General features: G+C 49.3%; 1 protein-coding gene across 1 annotated transcript in view; it reads left to right on the top strand.

Moving 5' to 3' along the window:
- LOC144147167 (uncharacterized) overlaps positions 1–19,591 on the top strand; it is a 49,078-nt gene extending 29,487 nt beyond the window's left edge. Inside the window, exons 14-24 of the mRNA XM_077679237.1 lie at positions 1,969–2,382; positions 6,019–6,223; positions 8,453–8,617; positions 10,660–10,715; positions 11,474–11,635; positions 12,248–12,435; positions 12,518–12,708; positions 14,778–14,827; positions 15,835–16,170; positions 16,879–17,124; positions 18,465–19,591. Coding sequence (XP_077535363.1) covers positions 1,969–2,382; positions 6,019–6,223; positions 8,453–8,617; positions 10,660–10,715; positions 11,474–11,635; positions 12,248–12,435; positions 12,518–12,708; positions 14,778–14,827; positions 15,835–16,170; positions 16,879–17,124; positions 18,465–19,004 — 2,553 coding nt within the window. The 3' untranslated portion in view covers positions 19,005–19,591. The remainder of the gene's footprint in view (positions 1–1,968; positions 2,383–6,018; positions 6,224–8,452; positions 8,618–10,659; positions 10,716–11,473; positions 11,636–12,247; positions 12,436–12,517; positions 12,709–14,777; positions 14,828–15,834; positions 16,171–16,878; positions 17,125–18,464) is intronic.
- Positions 19,592–24,279: the final 4,688 nt, after the last annotated feature.

Raw genomic sequence — 24,279 nt, 5'->3', positions numbered from 1 at the left:
GGATAACGTGGTGTTAAAGGGGTGTTTTTTCATGTTTTACACTGCTTTGCCGCCTTGTCCCAACCTTTCTTTATTTTTAACCCCCGTTTGATGCTGCTTGATGTGCAAAGGTTTGAAGTTGGGCCAGACCACTTGCTGAACAGACGCAAGCAAGCAGTCAAGTATGGGGGCGGAAGTTAACCTTCGACGGCCCCACGCAGCAGCAGAACGCCAACCACGAGAAGTCAGTCGAAGTCCAGGTGGCATGCGGATTGCAAATTTGAAGCTCCCATCGAGCCAATGAACTTAAAAACACATACGAAACGCAACCCCGTCACGATGACCTAACACCCGCTTTCCTTGCCCACATATCCAAGTTTCTTCCTTTCACGATGCTCTCTCTCTCTCTCCCTCTTTCTGCTTTCTGCTTGTCAGTGTCTTTCAACGCTGCGTTGTCACTCTGTTCCTTTCTTTTCCTCCATTTTTTCCTCTGCGGCCTCGTGCTATCCGTTAGTTTTGCTCGGCCTTGGCAGTTTCACACTTTCACCGTTTCCCCCTCTCAACTTTCTCACCGCGTCAGCCTTCCGATGTTGGCTCATCTCGCACGCGCGAGGCTCAGGGCTGGTGGGCTAGCACAGAAGCCATAAAGGGAAAGTGGGCTCAAAATAGGCATTTCTTCTTTTTTTTTTTAACTTGAGATTTTAGTTAAAGGTTCGCAAATCACGCGAGCGTGTGCTATGTATGGTAGTTTAAATAAGTTCTTAGCTCACCTGTCACGTGAGACCGTCTACTAGGCCAGCATTTACCCGCACCCCGGTCATACGACACCCCATTCATACTACGCTTTCACGCGGTCCCTTGAAAGTCGTATTACCGAGGTTCCCCTGTAATATTCACCCCAAAAATTAGTGTGAGTACCCGTGTAACTAACAAAGTAGCAAATATCGGAAAACTTAAATTTTGTGCTGCAGGGATTTAGTATGGGCCCGCACTAAGAACATAGTTGTCAATGTGTTAGCTGCCCATTATCATCCAGACGATACGATCAAAGGGAATTAGCAGCCCCTTTACAATTCCCTGGTCAAGCTTTTCGGTGGTGGCTTCAGTCAGTTGCACAAACCAGTTGCACAAACAAGATTCCGTGATGTCATAGAGGCTCTGCCAGCCAGGGAGTGGTTGGGGAGTCGCCACTGCTTCATGCGTTTTCTTTTATATCTTTGACCAGTTGTTTGAGCTTTGTGATAAAATGGGCATGATTGTTGTAGAGACAAAGCAGTCTTTTACTGCGAAGCACTATACCTCTAACCAGACAAGGAAATTTTCGTGTCTGCGTCAGCAGAAATTTCCCAGGCTACTACTGGCTACACAAAAAATATCCCAGGCTACTACTGGCTACTGGCTACACCCAGGCTACACAAACAAGCTACTGGCACCGCCACGGATCGAACCTGGGGCCAAAGAGAAGCAGAGTGATAACCCATGGTCTTGCCGACTAGCTAGCTACGCCGACACATGGAGACGGGGAGACAGACAGTGGTTTGGATACGGCATCTGGGGAGAGGTAGGGCCCTCTTTGGTGGCGACACATGAAACAAGAGTGAGTGGGAGGCAGTGAGGGAGATGAACGCAGTAGCCGCGTGTGCCGCCCTCCTCCCCCTCACCATTTGAAAGACGCTTCTCTCCTTTTTCTTTCGGCCGACGCTACTGCGTTCGGTACGCTGCCCCCACGAATCCCAGGTAACGGCTGGCAGAGTCTCTGGTTTCACTCTTTGTAGAGCCATGTGTGTAATTCAATGACGCCGCACGGGCAAACGTTGTGGGGTGTCGTTTGCTGCTTTGCAGTCCAAGCACCTTCACAGCGTGGGTTGAAGCCAATTTTTAATGAACCAAGGAAGGAAGGAACAGTACAGGAAAGCAACTTGTACTTTGTCTTTGTGGTCCCTTTAATTAAACGGCCCGAGTGACAAAGAGTCGTCTTCCATTGTGCAGGCCTGGCTGAACCGGCATATCGAGAAGCGGCACGGGGGCACGGACGACGCCGACCAGGAGGCCGACTCGGCCGAGGGCAGCGCGCCCGGTCGGGGACCGCCCACGCTGCAATGCTGCGCTTGCGCCCGCACCTTCACGTCGGCCTCGCTGCTGCAGGCACACGAGCGGTCGCACTTTGAGGGCAGCGCGGCGACCGAGGGGGGTGACTACGCATGCGGTCTCTGCGACCGCTCCTTCACCAGCTACCGGGGGCTGCGCATGCACCAGCGCAAGCACCTGCGGGAGAACCGCTGGGCAGAGGGAGGAGCGGGAAGGGAGGAGGACGCAGCGGCAGCTGCGCCAGTAACGACCGCGGTCGCAACTGTGGTGGATCTCAGCGAAGCTGATGTTTCGGTCATCGAGCAGGCCTATGAGGTGAGACGCGCTGCTGTTTGGACGTCTTTGAAATGGGGAGTGTTAAGTCCTTGAAAGGTCATGTTCTGTGCTTCCTGGCAATTTGGGATAGACAAAGGAAGAGAGAGACAATGTACGTAGTGCATCCTTAGCGCAAGGATTGTGGCTCAGTGATGAGGAAGTAAAAGTACCTTATTTATTCATGTATTCCTCACACTTTCTTTCCGGAAAAGTCGGTGTGGAGTTAAGGGGTGCGGTAATTATACGGGGTAAAAAAAATTTTGAGTGGTAAAAACGAGCTTAAAAGATTTCAATATGTATTATACACAACCAAGATACTTTTAAGCAGGACTTTAATTTTTAATGGAAGTACAAGGTCGACATAGGCGCAAAGCATAAAATTTGTTGCGGCCAGCCGCCGCCCAACTTCACCGTCCCACGTTTGGTATTTGGGGACCCAAGTGGGAACAGTCCTAGTCCGAGTCAGTGCTGCTGCCATCGCTGGTCATCTCCTCGTTATCACCTCCAGTGTCCACATTGGCTTCAGAGGCTTTGTCTCCAGCCTACACCAAGTGGTCTTCAGTCGCATCCAGGGCATTCGATGTGCCCGTCGTCTTGAAGCTCTTGATGACAATGTCTGCGACGATCATTCCCCGCGCTCCCGCTATCCAGATGCATAGCAGCTCTACCAACATTCTCCTTATCTTGCTGGCCGGCATCAGAGCGGGCTGGCCATCCACTCTGTGTACAGCTTTCGAACATTACCTTTGAAGGCTTTTTTCAAAGACACGTTCAAAGGCTTCAGCATGGATGCTAGGCTACCCGGAATGACAGCCAGCTTAGTGCACAGCTCCTTTAACTTTGCGTGTTGGTCGCCTTCAGTTCCTTGTGCTGCCGTCTCCAGTAGTACACACTGAACGCATTGACGCCGAACGGCCTGCTTGCGGTGCGGTTGTCGTGCTCTATAGCGTATTTGATAGCTTTCAACTTGAAAGTGGCTGTATAACTGATGTAGCACCCCACGGCAAAGTGGTATCGAAGCCAGCACAGAACAAAGCGAAATGGTGGAAAGCGAACTCTTTACAACTGATTAGACTGACTGCTGCTCCTCCAACGAAGGGACAACCAGGGGCTGCGCAAACACTGCCTAGTAGCGCGTATGTAAAACTGGCCCAACAAAAGTGTGAGTAGCATTTGAGAGATTGCACTACACGGCCATGCGCCTGGCGAGCCTGGATACACCGCGCTCTGCACCGAACAGAGTGGTGGCGAGTGCAGGCATCATGCGGGTTTCGCAAGCAGACAAATTTCGCCGTTGCAATTTGGGGGTGTGAGGAGGATGTGAGCATACAAAAAATCAAAGTTTTGGCATTAGGGGTGCGCATTAGGGGTGCGAGCATTACACGAGTGCGAGCATTATTCGAGTAAATACGGTACGTAGTAAGTAGCTACGAGGAGTCTGGATAGATAGCATTTGGTGTCAGATCTTTATTCTCAACAGGGGGCAAAGGTTGGTGGAACGGGGGAATCAAATTGTGTTCCATATAGGTTTGTAGAAATTTTGGTGTAACTAGAGTGTGGCACTGCGAAAAAGCGCTTCAATCTTACTTGGCATGGCTTATAAACAAGCTTGAAAGTTGTCTGGGGCTGCAGAAAAGCCGCAATATTGTTGTTAAAGGGCTATTTGAAGTTGGTCTATAAGTGTAAAAGCATTGCTCCTACAATATTTATTTGTTATGTTCTCAAGCTTTATGCAAGGCAAGCAAGAAAAAAATGTTGCTGCTCTTTTTGGTTTTCTTCGTAGGGCTTCATACTATCTGGTGCTAGTGTATACGCGAGCCGCACTTCTGCAAGCGTGCCTTTATGTACCATGGAGAAATGTTCCTTTATGACCTGGCATGGCTCGCCAACAAGCTCACAAGTTGCCTAAGGCTGAAAAAAAAAAGGAAAAGAACAATATTACTGTAAGAGGTCATTCAAAGTTGTTTTATCACCCGCCGCGGTGGCTCAGTGGCTAAGGTGTTACGCTGCTGAGCACGAGGTCGCGGGTTCGATTCCCGGCCGCGGCAGCCGCTTTTCTGATGGAGGCGAAAAGCAAAAACGCCTGTGTGTACGAGATTTCGGCGCACGTCAAAGATCCCCAGGTGGTCAAAATTAATCTGGAGCCCTCCACTACGGCGCGCCTCACCGCCTTCGTTGCGTCGGTGCGTTAAACCCTACAATCAATCAATCAAAGTTGTTTTATCAGTAGAGAAAGGGAGTTATGAAAGGTAATTTGTCAGGCAATATTCAAAAGCTTCACGGACGAGGAACAAGAAAAAAGCGTTACCCATCTTGTTGGTTTTGGCTTCAGGAGCGAAATGAAGCCTTGTGTCAAGCCAAGCCAAGTAGGAGAAGGAATGGTTCTAGTTGTGGGTGGAGCGATGCCCATGACAGTGCGTAAATGCAATGACAGATTTCCCTCTAGTGTGTACTAGTGCGAAACTTGATGGTGTTGTTGTCAGGGGTGACAATGACGGCACACCACCATGCAGACAGTATACAAGTTTGTTTTATTCGAAAGATTTAGTGTTTTATAGGGCCCTAAGCACTTCTTCGGCAGCAAACGATGCTTTATTCACTGAGAAATTAAATATTTACAGTCAAAATTTCAATTCTCCCGCTAAATCGTCTTTTTGTGATGTCGACAATGATGTACTATTAAAAGCAGGACCTTAAAAATTAATATAGCCTGCTGACCAGGGCTGCTCCCATCTCGCAGGTTTTCCATTTCATTATCTTGTTTATCGCCCACTTTCGCACATGGCGCTGCAATACTGTTGAAGTGCCGGTGTTCGCACTTTGCTTCTACCCGTACTTCTACACCTGCTGTGTTTCTATTACGGTTGATAGTAGCCGTTTCTTGAAACGTAAGCTATGACTCGACAAACATGGTCCTGTAAGTGGCCGTGCCGCTTATGTCAGTTAGTCAGTGTTGTTTCGGACAAGTCCAGCGCGTTCGATGGCTGTGTGTGCAGTGTCAGCCGGCAAAGTGCCGCACTAACTGCTTCGGTGTTTACTTGCTCGTTCGTAACTTGAATTGATCACCCCACACTGCTTACTGCTATAGAAAGAATGTACCCTACATTTAAGCTCAAATAGCTCGTTCGGCAAGCTTATAAGCCCCGCCAAATTTGCGTTTGCTTTTGCCAGCCTCAGCCAATAGTACAGCTGACATATATGACAGCAAAGGTTCTGTTGTGGGAAATGAGCTAGTGGGTCGCATGGCCATTCTCTTATTTTTGTGATTGTAAAGCTTCTTTGAGCGAAGTGCGCAGTAATATGTAGTGGTGAGAGTATTTATTTATTTATTTAAACATACTTAAACATATTTAAACATTTAAGCATATTTAAACATAAACATAACAGGGGATTCTCGCAGGAAGGCCATATACACAGTACATGTCAGAGTTTTTCAAGCACTGTGGGGTTACACAATCGGTACACATTATACACTCTTCATGGAATAAATATAAACAAGGAAGATTCTAACAAGGCAATCTTTCTAATGAACCAAACTTGTGTTTTGTCTGCATGGCCCATTTAAGCACCAGCTTTCCTTTTACTGGTATATATATTAGCATGAGACTCGATAGTTCTGCTGTTGTGTCTTTCTAGACGGTGCCGGCAGGAGAGCCCTTCATGGAAGCCCCCCTGACCGCCATGGATGCGGTGTTCTCTGACGATGTGGTGTCGGCACTTCGGGCGGTCGGCATGGACTGCGACGAGGGCACCGCTGAGGTGGTGGCGGCGGCGGCGGCGACAATGGCCACCGCCTCGGAGCCAGTGGCGGAGGCGTCAGTGGCTGATGCAAGTCACACGAGTAAGGAAGTCGCACGAGTAAAGCCTCGCGAACAGTCGAAATGTGTTGTGTTGGGGTTTAGAGTAGGTGCGTTAATGGGGGTGGTTTGCTGAGGTGAGAAGGAATGCTGCTGAGTGTTGTTGAGAGGGGTGACAAGATTTAAGTGGTGCAAGGTAAGAAGCCTAAGGATGGAGGGCAAGTTCACAAAGTTCTTTGGTACGGCTTTGCGAATGACGTTTTCAAAGTATGCTTGCAGCAGTGACATCTCTATTTATTTATTTATCATAGTACCCTGCCTTTCCAAAACATTACTTTGGGGGTGCGGGGGGGGGGGGGGATTCATACATAAAAGCAGGCATCCAGAAACATGATTCAAAGCATTAATGACAAGCCGAAACCAGGCATGGTGAACGAGAATACATTACAAAGAACATGAAAATATAAAACCTCGTTACAAAAGACACTGTTACAAGAGACACTTGGTTATAAGAGACATTTGAATAAAGGCGGTTTGGTTGGTTTTCTTATGTTCACCATGTTAGCAACATTGCATACAAGAGACCTTGGTTACAAGAGACACATTTTTTGGTTCCCTTGAGTGTCTCTTGTAATGGGGTTTTTCTGTACATCATTAGACGTAATTGAGACAACATCATTGGGCAACTTATTTCATTTGCTAATGGTTTTAAGAAAAAAAGCATGTTTAAACAATTCGGGTCGACAATGTATTTCTTTTATTTTACAGGAGTGATCTGCCCTTAACAATACACTCTTGGCTCATTAAATAACTTCCGTCTCTATCCCAGTTCTGTTATGAAATATGCTGTTAAAAAATTTTAGCCTGACTATTCGCCTACGATGCCAAAGTGAATCGCTACCTAGGCTACGCTTAGCAGTGGAAACACTGAAGTTCCCTGAGTAGTCTTTGAGAACAAAGTGAGTAGCAAAGTTTTGCACTCTTTCTAGTTTCTCGATATGAGATCTTATGTGTGAATCCCATATCATACAGGCAAACTTGAATATGGGACGACCATTGGTCTTGTGCACCAACTCTTTAGTCTTCACTGGAAATTGTTTTGCATTATGACAAAGGAAACCCAAAACATGACAAGCTTTCGTGCGTGCAAATTTACATGACGCTGCCAAGACACATCAGGGGTAAGACACACACTGAGATATTAAAGTTCAAATGTTTGGTCAAGAGATGTGCCATTAATGGCATAAGAATAAACATAAGCCGTCGTCTTTTTGGTGAAGCACATATACACATATTTTTGCAGGTTTATCTACAAGGTTTATCTACAGCGGAACCAGTTGATACGTTCCCCTGTTTTACGACGACTCACTTCTTACGACGGATAACCGCGGTCCCGGCAAACTTCCCGTAGAAACAATGCATTAAAAAACCCTGATGACACAACGCCCGGGTGCACGTGGTCCGTTTCATACGACGTACACCGGCAGGGATAAACCAGCGGTTTTTCCACTTTTTACACCTGAGTGCCTGTTCAACTGCCTCTGTGGAAGGGACATCAATGGAAGGGACATCAGGGCCGATGTTTTGGAAACGTCTGAGGGCCTCACTAAAGAGGTGATCGTTGTGTGGACACGTGCTGCGGACAGCGGTGGCAGTGACAACTCTGACGACACGGTTGTGCAGTCTACTCGGGTAGTGTCTTCGCAGGAGGTTCAACACATGATACAGTCTCTCAGGGACTTCGTTTCGGCAAAGGACTTTTGCTCAGCCAGCTGAAGCACCTATAGGTGCTCTTGAAAAAAGGTGTGCACCAGCTTTGCGTGCAGCAAAGAAAACTAACCAACTATGGTATCTCTTCTGCAAATAAATAGTAGGACGACCTCGCTCCCATGCAAATAAGATGTGTTGATCTCTGTTTTGTCTTTTTTTGTGCAACCCGCTTATAACAATTATCAGTTACAACTATAGAACTTCCTCGGCTCTTTAACATTGTTATGAGTGGACTAGACTGTACCCATTGCGAGGTGATTTCAGCTTCATTAAAACGTCTTAAATACATAGGCCTCTATGGGAATTTCAAGGAGGATAGCTTCGTTATATCCATTAGTTCATTATACCGTGTTTCATTGTAATGAGGTTTTACTGTACTGCACCCAGAAATGCAAGACAGCATTAGGAGTACACCTGTGAAGCGACTCAGGTAGCCCCAACTCTCTGTGCAAGGAAGAAGCCTGAGGAGTGCCCCTCCCCCTCCTCCCTCCCTGACAATGCAGAGTTCCCGTGCCCGCTGTGTGGCAAGGTGTTTGAGCGTGCCCTCAAGCGGGACCACCACGTGGTGCGCAAGCACACCAAGGCCTACCCTCTGCAGTGCACCATGTGCCGGCGGGGGTTCATGTTCCAGAAGAACCTGGACCGGCACTTCCAGGACTCCCACAGCGGTGAGCGTCGCTCCTCTCGCCTGCTTTCGCTGGGAGTTGTCGTTACCTGTGCACGAAAATGGAAAGGGGTGGTCACATTGAACGAGTTTGTATTAAGTGCAGAGCACTTTAGCGGCTCGCCTTGTCGTCGTAACTCGCTCGCTGATTCAAGTAGAGCCACATGGCGTTCCGTTGTCGCAGCGTAACCCACAGGCTTCGAAAGCCTAGCAGTTTATGTAATCATAAGCGTTTGAAACTCGTGAACAGCTAACGCTTGTTGTACATCTTCCCGTTGTTTAGCGCAAAAAACCTGTAGGTACATTTGAGCACAAAATTAACCCGGCACAGCCCGTGTTCGTTTCGTTAGGAACACTCGTTGAGTTGGCTTTTACAATAGTAACCGAAACAAAGTGGCAGCACAATGCCAGCACGTGCGGGAGGAAAAGCAAGCACAGAAAGAACGGAACTCCTGCTGGAGCAGTTTCAGGCAGGGGGCGCGCGAGCACTGCGTAGGTGGGAAATCTGAATTGCATTGGGTGGTAGCAGTGAGTGGATAACGGCGCTATAGCCCATTATGGCGAATCGCTGCTCTGCACTCCCAACAGCTTTCACATTGAGTGGAACGGCTTTAATTTTTTTGTCGTCCACTAAAGGGACAGACAACCAATTCTTGCGGAGTGCACGTCCCCTTGCTCTCGTGAAAGTCAGAGTTTTGTGTAGTGGTGTAACCACGAGAGCTTTTGAAGTAAACTGGCGGAATGAATTTCAATTTGGCTGAAAACTTCCTGAAGTCTGAAAGGTGGTGCCACATAGTGTCCAACATGACACTGCTGTACGTACACCAACAGCTCTGTAGGTTTCAGTGAATGATTCAAAAACCTCATGAAGGACTAGGAAGGAAGTACACAACTCTTTTCATCTCGCATAAAGTTGAGAGTATGTTGCTGCGCGGCTCACTGTCTCGGTTGTTCGCATTCTTTTTGGCAGCATATGTAAGGCTGGTAGATCTGTAAATTCCCGTTTCAAATGTTCTGGGGCCCTATCAGGAGAACCATTTCAGTTCAAGGTGTTTCAAGTGATGCTGTTTCATTTGGAATAGAGAGTGCTGTGGGCTAACGTACAGGATAGCAGAGGACCCCGGCTAGCTTCGCTAGAGAACACCACGCACCGTACACTAGGCCTGCGGAATCCGAAGACTCACGCACGGGTTCGGGTACTCACATGCGGTAGACAGGCTCCGGCAATCCAAAGTGAGGCTTTATTGCCTGGCAGATACAGGGCATATACCAGACAACACGACTGTCGCTTGCGGGAGACAGTGGCTCCTGTCGCTCACTCAAGCCGCGGGATTCAGACCTCGATATCCGTCATCACGGCCGCGGGAGCAGGGGAGGCGTCCCGTGGCGACCGATCAGGGCAGAATCTCTCAGCAGAGTCCGTGGAGCCAACTGGGTTCACCGTCATCGGGGCATTCGGCGTAGGCACTGCTGAGCCAACCGACTCCGACCAAATCGCCCAGTCGACTCCCGGCGGAGCGCTCGTTCGTCCCGCAGGTCAGCTTGGAGGGGAGAGGAGGTCTTCCCCAGGTCGGGGAGAGGGTGGTGCAAAGGATGGTGACAAACTGGTCCTCCTTTCCTCGCGCCCTTGCGCACACGTTCGCAGCGAGCCGGTTCGGCACGTCGCGCGGGGTCATTAAGAGGACACGACCTACGTAATGCGCCAGCTGCCCAAAATGGCGGCTACCAGCTCACGAAAACATGTGCAGGCGAGGCATAGGGAAACAAGGGTCCCCACAGTGCATACTTCATGAAAATTGGTTGTCTGTCCATTTTCATATTGGTTGTCTTTACATTTAACATTTTGCAATGTGAGTGACAGAAGGGACCAGGGTTGGTTGTCTTTGTCACAACGCCAGAGTGGCTGCGACAGCCTCCAACTGCTTCAAACGGCTCTTGTTTTTCACGTCAGTCACTTTCGTTGCTTGTGTAGCTGAAAATCTTGTGAGTGGAAACAAGCCTGAACGGCGATTTTTTTGTCATTGTTTTCGTTTCTTTCCCCCACAGGTCACTACATGGTGAACACTGTTACAGTGGCTCCAGCGAACCCACAGAACGAGGCCGTGAGTCAGCTGCGTTTTGCCTGGGCTTGGCTTTTTTTGAGTGCGAGTAGCATGATTTGAAGGGGAGCTCCTTTTTTGTCTTTCCTTCATCACAACCGAGTTGTGCTAGCTAATGAAATAATGAAGGCATGAATGCAGGCTCGCCTGCATAAATTCGTGGGTAAATGGGGCGTATAGGAACAATATATATCACCCCCCCTTACTGCTTTGGTTTAAATAAAAAAACAGAAGTAAGGCTATGATGATAGGTTGATTTGGCTGTGGGCGCCTTTAGTGGTAAGGTATTTGAATGGTAAGGTAAGGAATTTCAAGGTATCTAAGGCCTTGAATAGTCACCCATCTTTGATTCTGAGAGAGAGAGAGAGAGAGAGAGAGAGAGCACTTTTTGCACGCGTGTGCTTAGCTTTACCATTGCACCCTATACTCAGAGCCGACAAGACTGAAGGATAAAAGACAAGCAGTGTTTACTTAGTGTGTTCATAAATTCAGATTTCTGCGGTTTCCTAGCACAGACCCAAGTTGGAAAGCCGAACGCTCCCGAAAGGTCCTTTTTATTTTCAATTTTGTACTAAGTCAGTGACCTGTGTTTCATCTTTTGTAAGACTTAACAAAAGATTTTACGGAAGATCACTGGTGTGCTGGCTGTGATGCCTTGTGTATCATTGCCAAAAGCAGTCGTCGTCATTGTGGTCATCGATGCAAGGAATTGGCAGGAGGCTGTCTTTAAGTAGCTATTGCTCTCGCCGTCATCTTTGCAGGCCGCGCCCGGAGGAGGGGGAGGCCAGCTGGTACGCCAGTTCAAGTGCAACTACTGCGCCTACACTGGGGCCACCCTGAGCGAGATTCAGGCGCACCTGATCAGCCACCCCGAGATACGCTTCTTCGCCTGCGAGGGCTGTGACAAGGAATTCTCCAGCGAGGTGGGTGCGATTCGGGGGCCCCCGCTCACAAAGATGCGGACATCATGAGTCATGTCGATAATGTTGTTACGGCTGAGACGTCCAGGACTGCTGCGTTCGCAGTGTGCTGCATTGGAATTTTACGACAAACCCAGTGGTCCGGCTATGAGTGTCATTATAGTGAGTCAACATGTCCCAACGCTGGAGTGTCAAGTGTTACCTGTGTGTCTGCCAAAATAATTCACGCCAGAAGGTGAAGAAGTTAGGCAAAGAAAGAAATGCAAGCAGAATATAGCAGTAAGGAAGTCTTTGATAGGTATTGCCAAGGGAAGCCACGAGGCTTTTTAAGCAGACTTAAGTGCCCGATGGAATTCTTTTACACAGCGCACCCACTCCAGTCCCTATAACACATGCATGAAAGAAACATCTGCATGTATCAAGTCCATTGGCAGAAATGACTGTTCCAACCTTGTGCCACCACTTGAGTGTTGGCCTGAAAGAGAGAACAGGCATTTTTGCATGTGCCAGTCCGGTGAGTCAGTGCGTAACCAACACCGCCAATCGCTGCAAAGTGGTTAGCGATGTCGGTGATTAGCGAGGTCTGTGGACAACACGTGTGGCGGCCCCGTGCAGGTGCGCTACCAGCGGCACGTGGAGCGGGGCCTGTGCCAGCAGCGGCCGCAGTGCGACGAGTGCGGCAAGTGCCTCAGCAGTCAGACGGCGCTGCGCAACCACCTGCTCTGCCACGGCCAGGACCGGGCCTTCGTCTGCAGCCAGTGCGGGGAGGCCTTCAAGACGGCCACCACGCTCAAGTACCACCAGTGAGTCGCGGGGCGGGGGAAGGGGTGGCCCCGCCAGGGTGCCCGCAGGGAGGCCAACTGGGGCCCCTCCTGTTCGTCGCAGGCAGGCGCGGCACGGGGCCAGCCGGCCCTTCAAGTGCGAGCACTGCAGCAAGGGCTTCAACTTCCTGGCGCAGAAGAAGCGGCACGTGAGCCGGGTGCACCTGCGCCAGACCAACCACGCCTGCACCCTGTGTCCCATGCGCTTCATGACCAAGCGCGAGCTCATGCTGCACCTGCTCTGCGGACACAAGTGTGAGTGGCGTCACGGGGCAGTGGCCGTCGGGCGCTTATTGACTCTGGCCTTTGTTGCTCATGTACCACTGAACAAGGGGTGCACGCGTTACCCTTCTTCTCACAAGACAGGGTTTGTAGTGCCCCTTGAAACTCTTGGAAACCCTTTTAAAACAGCATTTGTAAGGCCTTAGAAACATTTTATTCCTTTAGGTCCTCAAGTTTTTCTGGATTTTGACCATAGACTTTTGTTCAGCCAGTTTTTAGCGGATGCTTGTTAAATGCCAGGAGACTTTGGAAACTTATCCTTGAGTCTACTGCTTGAGTCCACCTCCATTATGTGTGGATGTCTAGATTGCAAGGTAAAGGTGTGTAAACATTTTTAGTTAGATGCTGATTGTTAAAAAATGTGCCCTGTTTTGGTTTTGTGCAGTATAAGATGCTTCCATATTTCAGAATTTTTATGTCCTTGAAAACCTTTTTTAGGGCCTTGAAAGCCGTTGAATTTCATCCATTCTGGTCGCTATGAACCTTGTCAGAGCTGGAGACAAATGCATAGGCGGCAGTAGAGTGTAAGTCAAGTGTTTCTTTCGAGAGCAGAAATCACACCATTCTATAGGACACTACTCTTCATCTTCCCGCTGAATCCTTTGGTCAACCACTCCTTACTAATGAAGGACAACTTGCATGTTTACAAATATGCCTGTCATCGCATTCCATGTTAGCAAGTCTCTCATAAGAAGAATCAACCAATACAGTGTAGACCGTTTATAACGTGACCACTTACAGTGCAGGACCGGATGTAACGGGGGTTTTCCTGACCGTGGGTAGGCCGCCCCAGAACTCAATGCATAAGGTTACCGCTTATAATGCGGTTGTGTGAAGCGCAATAACCATTTATAGTGGAGTTTTTTATGGCGGGTTCGCTGATCGACCGGCGCAGCTGGGGCATCGTTTTAGGGTTGCGAGAAAAAAAAAAACGGACTCAGCCATCCAACACAGCTCGCGCTGCCTTCTCTCCTCTAACACAGGTGCAGAAAATAAAAAAAGTAAGCGCCCGTTAGTTCGCGTGTTCTGCTTGCACTCGCGTGATAAGTGCCCTTGGTCTCGGCACACCTCTGAAGATGGTTAGACCCACCCCTGGCTGCAGTATGTTGCTGCGATTAGAACCTTGTACAGATAAGCAATCACCTTTCCTTTTCGAACATCTAGGGGTAGAGAGCTGAGCTGCGACACTGAAGGTTTTCACTACCTCTGTGGTGCGCTGATAAGCAACCACCTTCAGCATCACGAATGCAAGGTGCGGGTTGAAAAACAAAAATTCCGGCTTGCGTACTTATCATGCTGGCTCGCCGGCATAAGTCGAGCTTGTTCCCTCTCTGTGGTATCCGTTCTTCTGGACACTAAGAAACGCATATCCCTCAAAACGTTAACTCAAAGGATAACTTAAAGCCGCTTGGTTTGTAAGACTCTGCAGCAGCGTCTGATGCGGGAAAAAAAGACGAAATAAAGACCATGCATCTGTTTTTAAGTGGCGTTCGTTTGAGTGATGATAAACATGCTGATTGGAAGGTCGCTTGTGATATGGTTGGATTCTCGCATGTTTTGTTTACAGTGCAGATTTTCACGGCTCCCACGACATGCGTTATAAGCGGACTACACTGTAGTTTCTAATTTATAGCCATGTTTTTAACGAAAAATTCATTTGGTCATGTATGGAATGTCTGTACACATTATGCCAGAAATGTTGTATTTTCTTTTCGGTTAAATATGTCGTTTTCTCATAGCCATAGTGAAAAAGTCTATAGGCAGCTTCTGTAAACATATACGCGGGCGTACATTCGTGCATGTACACATGTATGAATGCACACATGTATACATGTGTGCATATACGTGCACTTACCACCAGATAGGTGCTTCATATCATGGTACGTACGTGGCAGTGTGTGCTTCCATACCTTTGTGTTCAACTCATGGAGGTGTGAACACCATCACGGTGGCATGTGTGTTCTGTATATGTGTCAATTTCTTCAAGAAACCTGACAACCCTTCCAATTCTTTTCTTCTTTCCCCCACCTCTTGTTCCAAAGTCCAGCCAGTGGTGTCGGACAAAGGCTCTGCTCTCATGCCTGACGGAACGGTAAGTTGCCTTTCACTCCAAGAACTCCCAGAACTTGGGCAAACTTTTGTTTGTAACAGCTGGCACATTATAGTTTATCAAGCCTTTGCTTTTTCCTTTTTTTTTTTATGTTCAGCGGCATCATCTCAACAAAATGCCTGGTTAGAATGTTTTCCAGCACACTCGACAACTTTCCTGTCGGTGCCTCGTGAAGAAACCAGTAATTGCAAAATTGATTCAGAACGCTCCTTTTGCGTTTTAAAACAAAAATCGTAATACTATTTGCTACACATTTGAATGGTTCAAATATTTGCACACAGCTTAAGATCATTAGATTGACTGAACTAGCTTAATAAGGAAAAGAATGCCAGTAGGTAGCAGCGCACACAAAGATTCCAAATATGAACTTAACCTTATTTCTCTGGAATGCTTTTTTTCCCTGCAAATTTTGGTACATGTTTCCTACATGTAATTGGGTAGGTGATGCCTCTACTTCTTTTTCAAGAACTACTTGCTCTGTGAATGTGCTGGATTTAGTGGACAAAGAGTGTCCCTCGCGGTGTCATTGGGACTGCCGCTTTCCATGGACACTCAACTAAAGGATGTTTTAGGACCGTGGGAATGCCCCAAACATGGTTTACGGGCTACAAAAGCTCTGATAGAGTACCTGCAACACACAAGTATAGAGCAGTCTCTGTAAATAACTCAACATCTCTGTGCGCATCAAGTTCTTCAAAATCATCGCCATCGTCTTCATCAACTGGTGTAGCAAGTTAGGCATTTTAGCCTGTCAAACATTGCCACACTTCATCAAGGATCGTTCTCTCTCTCTCTCTCTCTCTCTTTCTTTGCCCCTAACACTGGTGGAGTTTTTGGGTGGGTTGAATGGGTGAGTTAGAGAGAGAGAGTGAAACAGAGAGAGAAGGGAGGTTGTGGAGGCCGTATCTGCCGTGTGCATGCACCCTATCGCTTTAATAAAAGCTACAGAATCGCATTCTCCCCCCTCCCCTCTCCCTCCCCTACCGCAGAGCGCGCCCAGCCTGAAGCTGTTTGCGTGCGAGCACTGCACCTATGTGTCGTACAGCCGCAAGGGCTACCTGCGCCACCTGGTGGACCACACGGGGGTGTGGCCGTACGCGTGCGACCTGTGCAGCAAGGGCTTCATTGAGCGCAACCAGGCCGAGCGGCACATCCGCACGGCGCACACCAGCGAGAGCTACCCGTGCCCCCGCTGCCCGCGCGTCTTCGTGCTGCCCTCCAGCTTCGACGAGCACCTGCAGGCGCACCGCGAGCAGCGCGGCACCGCCTGCCCGCAGTGCGACAAGTACTTCGAGACCCAGGGCCTGTACGACCTGCACCTGCAGGTGCGCTCTCGAGGGCGGGGGGTCAAGTGCTGACTGGCCCAGGTCTTTGCATAGTGGAGTACCAACAGGAGGGTTGGGCCAGTTAGTTGGCACCGGTGAAGTACCAACAGGTCCAGGCCTGTGCACAACCAGGTACCAAGTGGAGAACAGGGTGGGGCTAGTTGGCACTGGTGGTGTACTGACTGGGCCAGGTTGCGCCGGTGAAATACCGACTAGCCCAGGTCTATGCACAATCAAGAGAGCCTCAAGTGCCTCCCGTTTGTGCAAAAAACAGCCGTTGTTGCTATCCAATACAGAAAAGGCTGTTGCTGCGATGAGTAAATAAACAGTAAAGGACGCTCAAGCTTCGCGTTTTAACATGGAGCTCATGGTGTTATCATGCCCTGTTTGCACCGCGTTATCACTTACTTGTCATGTTGAAATGTTGAGGTTGTTGGCTTTCGTATTAACATCGGCAGAAATCTCATCGATGAACCAAGCCAAAAGAAACACTTCTGTGTTCTCGTTTCATAAGAATGTGCTTGGAAGCCTGTGCAACCTTTTTTCAAGTGAGTCTCTCCTTGCCCTAAAGAATACTGTCCTTGAAGTGTAGTTACACATGCCGTTTGAGTTTGTTCACCAAGCTGAATGTGCACGAACGTGCGATATTTTGCGTGCGATGCACATGAAAGCGAGGAAGAGCCTTTACTCCCTTCCCTGTTAATGCAGGCACACTCTCGGGAGCTTCACTACCGGTGCCAGACGTGCGGCCAGGGCTTCAACAAGATCGCCTCGCTCAACTTCCACGCCATCGTGCACAAGCACGAGCGGGCGGGCCCCAACACGTGGAGCCACGCGTGCGAGGTGTGCAAGAAGCGCTTCAAGTACCCGGGCAGCCTGGCCGCCCACCGCTATCGCCACGCCCAGGACACCGTCTTCAAGTGCGACCTCTGCCAGGTCACCCTGCACTCCGAGGTACTTCCTGCGGGGGCGAACATCTTTGTGGCACAATTGAGTGGCAAGTTGGAACTGAAATTCCAACTGGCCCAGGTCTTTGTACAACCCAGCACCGAGTAGAGGGCAGGATTTGGTCAGTTGGCTTTGGGGAAGTACCGACTGGCCCAGGTCGTCGCTCAGCTGGGTACCAAGTGGAGGACAGGGCTGGACTAGCTAGTACTGATGAAGTACCAGTTCGCCCAGGTCTTTGCACAACCCAGAACCAAGTAGAGGGCAGGGTTTCGTCAGTTGGCTTTGGGGAAGTACCGACTGGCCCAGGTTGTTGCACAGCTGATTACCAAGTGCAGGACAGGGTTGGGCCAGTTGACACTGGTGAAGTACCAACCAGGTGACATCTTTGTATGGCAGAGTACTAAGTGGAGGACAGGGGTGGGCCAGTTACCACTGGTAACGCCCCAGGTCTTTGCACAGCTGGGTACCAAGTGGAGGACAGGGCTGGACTAGTTAGCACTGATGAAGTACCAGTTCGCCCAGGTCTTTGCACAACCCAGAACCAAGTAGAGGGCAGGGTTTCGTCAGTTGGCTTTGGGGAAGTACCAACTGGCCCAGGTTGTTGCACAGCTGATTACCAAGTGCAGGACAGGGTTGGGCCAGTTGACACTGATGAAGTACCAACCAGGTGACATCTTTGTATGGCAGAGTACTAAGTGGAGGACAGGGGTGGGCCAGTTACCACTGGTAACGCCCCAGGTCTTTGCACAGCTGGGTACCAAGTGGAGGACAGGGCTGGACTAGTTAGCACTGATGAAGTACCAGTTCGCCCAGGTCTTTGCACAACCCAGAACCAAGTAGAGGGCAGGGTTTCGTCAGTTGGCTTTGGGGAAGTACCGACTGGCCTAGGTACTTTTTCTCACCTCCACATTGTTTTGGTTTTGTTTGGACCTGCTGGGCTCTTGGAAATTTTGATTAGTTTTCTCCAAGTGCTGTTTTTTTTTAAAAAGAGTTCGAGTATCAAATTGTGATGTAGTTTGTGAATTGCTCTGCTTAATGCCTGATCTTTTGGAGAACGTAGCAGTGGTATTGCTGTGTGGCAATTAACTCGTAGCGGTCTGTAACCGAGTGCTTTTCATGTATTGATAATAGCGAAAAGCTGACCCCATGTTGTGGAAAAAACAGCAGAGTTTATACGATGGCTTTGTGGTGTGTTGTCTTGTGCTTGGTTGGCTTTTTCCTGCACCGCATACTCGATGATGGTTTAAAGGTGTCAGTCACTACCCCATCGGGTGTGAAATGATGGTAACAGACAGTTCTTTAAAGCGAAAATTGCTCATGCAAGGTGCCCTGTTCCTCTTCCGCAGGGTGTTTTCGAGGCCCACATGCGCCGCCACCGCGGGGAGAAGCCCTTCCAGTGCCCCTACTGCGACAAGGCCTTCACGCTGGCCATGTCGCGCCGGCACCACATCACGCGCTTCCACACGGGCGACTACCGCATCTTCTGCCCGCTCTGCCACAAGGGGGTCGTCTCCAACAAGATGCTGCGCCGGCACCTCTTCCACGTCCACAGCACTGTGCTGGGAGGGGCAGGGAAGCGCGGTGGCAACAAGACCGACCTCCTCGCTGCTGCCTCCTCCTCCCCCTCTTCCCTCCTCGCCCCTCCAGTCGAGGGGGAGGAGATGATGGAGGACGAGGCAGCGGCTGTGCAGGTCCTGGCGACGGCGGACGCGGATGGAGTGGTTCATTTGCACACAGCGGGAGGGCCTGACGATGGCTTGGTCGGCATGGGGGATGATACGCCACTGACAGTCACGCTGCCCGCGGACGCTCTGCTGTTGGGAGCGGTCGAGTCGGTGCAAGTGCAGGGCATTGAGACGGTCGTTGAGACGGTCCAGTTCCAGTGATCCGTTGTTTTTTTTTTTTTTTTGTCACGTGCACTGCTTTTGTTTTGCTTAACCATAGAAGAAGAAGAGGCTTTTGCTAAGATGGAGCTGTCGAATTTGCGATGGATTTATTGAACAGGAAGTTCCAATGCCTGAATCGATCTTTATAAATCTTTATAAATACACATGGTGCACGAGGAAAACTAGCGACTACTGCACCTGGTTTGTCACCATAGATTGTGCGTAATTGAATAATTTGTCTTCCAGCCTGAGACTGAGTAGACACAAGTGGTTAACCTTGTTCACGCCGAGAAATAGGCTTCAGTTAACTTTGCATTGCGTAGCGGACCAACGTTGCTTGGTGCAGTCGTGTGGATGGCACGCAGTTGTACAACTTGCACGATCTAAGAATTGTGGACTACCTCTTGTGGAAATCATATTTTCCAGTGGCTGTAGATTTGCACACTGATGGATAGCCCGGCCATTAGTTGTGATTGTTGTTTGCTTCCTTGAATTTTGATCCCTTTTAGGAAATTTTTTCTTCTTTGCATTATTGTTGTACTGTTGCAACCATGTTTTCTGGCGAATTAAAGGTTTCGCAATGTTAAGCTGAAATAGTTTGACTTTCTGCGTGAACTCCTGGGAGCCTGTACAGTATTCAGATTTGGATCAGTTTCACAGCACATGGCTGCTACTGCCTAGATCTGCAAACTGCCATTCTCTCGCTTCGTTGTTCATTAAGTCTGACTGCGTGGTGCTGTGATATTCAGCAATACCGGACTTGGAAAGTTTTGTTGAGTTTCCTAATGAATGTGATACGTTCATGCATGATGTAAACATCTCCTGGTTCTTCTTGTGTGTAACATGAAGCGTAGAGTTTGTGCACAGAAGGACTGCTGCAGAAAGGAACAGATTTTTTGTGGGCCAGTTTCCTTCAGAGCAGCATCGAATGCCTCCAGACATTGACACTTAGGAGGAAATTTTTTAAAGTGGCGTACAATAAATTACTGGCCATACTGGCTACGTCAAAACCGGGTGCAGGAAATACATTTTAGTTCACTTTGGCGAAAGCAAACTGACATCAGCAGCATGGGTGTGCACAACACATTTAGTTTTGTGTAGTCAACAAACATTTGAAAAACTGCATTTTCATGCCTTTTGCTTTCCTCGCTGTAAACTACGTCTAGCAGTGGTACTGTTCATGGGACGAACAAAGGGATGGCCTATGGTGCTATAGTGTGCATGGCACTGCGTTCCAAGCCTCCCATATCTTTCAGCAGGCAGCAAATCCGGTGTGCTGGTGTTGTGAACACTCGGGCTTGGCCGCACGTTCCGAGGTACTGGCTGACTGACATGTTGTAAAAAACCCAACTCTGACGAGTGCACAATTTCACACAATGGCGCGATGCATGGCCGAGTGTCCAGAATGGGTGAAGACGCGGGGTGGTAGGCACTGACCTATGAATGCACTGAAAAATCTGTTTCTGCTCAGTGGGGCTCACCCTATTTCGGCATGATGACCAGCATCACCAGCCAGTCTAAAAGACTTGTAACGTACTTTGTTGGCACCTTTGCAGTGCTATTGCATATGCTATGTATACAGCTCAACAGAGCCAGGAAAGCGGCACCTTAAACATGACGTCACCATGCACAGCACCACATGCATGGCAGACCGCGTTATTCAGTTCGCCTGGGCTGTCCCTCTGGGAACAGTAAGCAAAAATGGGAATGGAGTGTGATAGCAAGGCTAAGCAGGGTTGAAAAGGGTGGTCGACAAAATGGAGCCCTGGGGAGTGCCAACCACCAAATAAAAAAAGTTCGAACAGGTAGAGCCAGGTACAAAGGAACACAAAGGCTAGTTGGTGAAACATCGTTGAAGGGAATGCGCTCCGGAGTGATTGCATCAGAAAATGATGCAAGAAGGCTCTGGCTGCACCCAAATTCACTGCATGTTCGCATCTGCAGTGCGAAGTGTACCGAACAGTGCCTGTGTTTTGTCTTGCGGTGCCATTGTGTCCGAGCTCACTGCACGCTCTCACTTAAAAATTGAGCTGTTGCACAACCAAGATGAGCACAACCACGGAAAAACTTTTTTTTTTTTCTGTTTAACTCCCAACTGCATGCCTTTCAAAGATGGAGAACCAGGTGGTACGGCTGGAGAGGGAGGAGTACGTATTGGGGTACGTGAGGAAGAATTTATTAGATGCGACGCTCAGAGCATCTCTTGTCGGCGGCCCTGTCCTTCCTGCGTGTGTCCGTTGTCCGCAGCCACTCTCCCCCTCTCCTCCCGATAGCGAACACTCTCGCGAGGGGCATTGGATTGGATTGGATTGTGTTGTGTCAAAGCCGCGGGAGACGAACTGGCGCCGGCACGTGCCCAGGTGAGTGTGTGTGCGGCCCAGCGCGCTCTCACTACGCCGGTGGGCGGCGCTGCGCGCGGTGCTGCGCATGTGCAGTACTCTCTCTCTCCGCGGTCTCCTGTCCTTCAGGCGCGCTGCGCAAATAACCGGTGTGCCACTCTCCGGTGGCCTTTCGGTCGACGGTTGCTCTCCGCTTGCGCTTGAACCCCCCTCAGCGTCGCATCACAGCAGGGTTCCCGCGAGGGGAGGTGGGCGTAATTTTTTGTTTTGTCCAGGTCCAAGATAATGGGAGGGAGCGAAACGTTCAAGTGCAGACCAAGATTACCTCGGACATGGGAGGAGCTAAGAAAGTCATTAATGCCACGGGCAGCGCAAGTAATGTGTATGGAGTGGATAAGTGGTGTTGTGGAAACCTGTTCTGGTGATAGGGTGTGGGATGTGAAGGTGCTACTCAAGACAGTGTCGTGCTCAACCAGCCTACCAACACAAAATGCCGCGAAGATGGGGCAGTCAGGTTCAGATTGTGGTCCGTCAGGTTCGGGAACAGGTAGGTAGTGGTTTCACAATTTTGTAGCGTAAGCTACACACACTGGCCGAGGTTGAGCAGTTTCGCGTGTGCCATGAAGGGCCGTTCTGCGCAAGCAGGAGGGACATTGGATTGGATTGGCTGGGATTAAAGTGGATTGTGTTGCGTCATAGCCACGGCAGACGCACTGGCGCCGGCGCGTGCCCAGGTGTGCGCCTCAATTGCGCAGTAGCCAAGTCTGACGCTGCACCGGAGCCGCTTGATAGCCGTTTCGCGTGGCTCGTGAAGAGCCGTGCTGAGCATGCGCGAGGAGCAGTGACTGGACAGGACTGGACTGGACTGGATTGGACTGGATTGCTGAACCTTCGCTCACGCTACGTATATCCTCGCATAGCAGAGCCAAGCCACTACTAATTTTTTGCACAGGGGCCATGAAGGCAAAATGCAACTCTGTTCAGTTCGAAAGAACTAACCTTCGGCAAGTAACTCAGCTCCGTCCCAGTCGTGAAGGGCATTTCTTCATCGAAAAAACACAATAAATATTGAAAACCTTAATTTTTTTGCCACAGTGACGTTATATGGACAGGAGTGACGTGACATTGGCCAGGACTAAAAGCACAGTTATTAGTGTGTTAACTGCACATTACAATTCAAGTTATAGGATCAAATAAAATCAGGTTCGATTGATTTGATTTGGCTGTATGGTTTAACATGCCGACGCAACGCAGTCGATGAGGCGTGCCCTAGTGGAGGGCCGTAGTGGAGGAAATCATATTGGGACAAAGCAATCTTTTACTTGAACCAAACTTCCATTTTGTCTTCGTGGCCCATTTAATTAAGACAGTCGGAGTGAGCCAGGCATGGTTTAAGAGGGCAAGGAACTTGGGAAAGTGTATTCTTGGGAATCTTACGGACGAGCTTGTTGGTCAATTCACCTTCACCAATCATGGCTGTTAGTAGCAGGCAGTTCAAACCTCACCTCAAGTGAAGATGGGTGACTGACAACTGGAGTTACTGAAACTGAGCCGTTGCGTAGTCTAGCACTTACCGCAGCCTATGCACCCTAGTCATGTTAGCAGTAGAGTTCCACATTCATGCAGAAAAGGTGATGACAAAATTTTCACGGCTTCCTCCACAATGTTACCAAAGTACGTGTTAACCTAATCTCTGGAAGGAAATCGCACTTGAACAGCAGAATCTACATGTTGCCCTAGCTAAGGCTGCTCCTGGATAAAAAGCTGGCAACACTCCAAGTGTCTTGCAGTGCCTACAAACTGCATTTGTACACTGATCACAGTACTCCATAAATGTTTTACGGTGCAGTTATACCAAGGTGTTTGGCACAGGCCACGCAGAAAGCTCTAACACTGCTTACCACAAGTTTTGTGCAGAAGAATCGCACAAGCCTACATTAATGCAGAGTCGTTCCTCAGCTTGGCTTCCAGTGGCCACGCAGTGCAAATATCAGCTGCTACAATGCTAAGAGAGCACTTTGTGGGAAGAGCGATGTGATGCATCATTAGCAATGCAACACTGCACCCTGTGGCTGCTGCTTCACAAGATTTCCTGCAATCGCTCTGAGGTGATCCATTTAAAGGGACCCTGCAACATTGATTGATTGTAGGGTTTAACGCGCCGACGCAACGCAGGCGATGAGGCGCGCCGTAGTGGAGGGCTCCGGATTAATTTTGACCACCTGGGGATCTTTAACGTGCGCCGTAATCTCGTACACTAGGGCGTTTTTGCTTTTCGCCTCCATCAGAAAAGCGGCCGCCGCGTCCGGGAAGACCCTGCAACACCCTTGAGCAGTGCAAGTAAACCTGCACGATGGTTAAATTACACTGCCAGGAATACCCGAGCCAAATATTACATGTGCAGTGCGCAAATGTGCGAGAGACTCTGAAAAACCAACCGCGCTCTCTTCAATTGTCCTCATTATGCACCCCTGACATGGCCCAAGCGACGTCATTTCGGCCATGGCTGTCCTATAAGCTGTCGTTGGTCAGCTTCATGGCTTATTTCTTGCATGCCCTGTAACGATCCGCCGTCGTCGGCGTTAACCTCTTCTATGCCTGAACCTGTATGCACAGTTTTGGTGTTACTTTGGTGTTTTGAGTGCACGCAGAGTTTGAGCGATGAGCTCAATACTTCCCTTTCAATCGGACCACTCAACAACAAACAGTTATTGCTTCAAAAACGTCCTAACAGCTCGAGCGCGCGCTTGCGAGCAGGCAGCAATGCCTGCTTTCTCATGGCACCAGACCGGAAATAGACCCCTCCACGTTGCGGAGAAAAGGAGAAAACTCCCCTGCCTGAGATATATCGAAGGTCGCTGAAGAGAACACTAAGCTGCCCCCCTTTCCGGGAGAGAGCAAGCAGTTTTCATCACGTTGTCCGTGGTCAAGTTGAG

This window comes from Haemaphysalis longicornis, unplaced genomic scaffold (genome assembly GCF_048455015.1).
Source record: "Haemaphysalis longicornis isolate Haplotype H1 unplaced genomic scaffold, Haemaphysalis longicornis Haplotype H1 scaffold_7, whole genome shotgun sequence".
NCBI classification, from domain to species: domain Eukaryota; kingdom Metazoa; phylum Arthropoda; class Arachnida; order Ixodida; family Ixodidae; genus Haemaphysalis; species Haemaphysalis longicornis.
The sequence above is the reverse complement of the archived record's forward strand: the minus strand, read 5'-3'. Positions and strand labels throughout refer to the sequence as shown.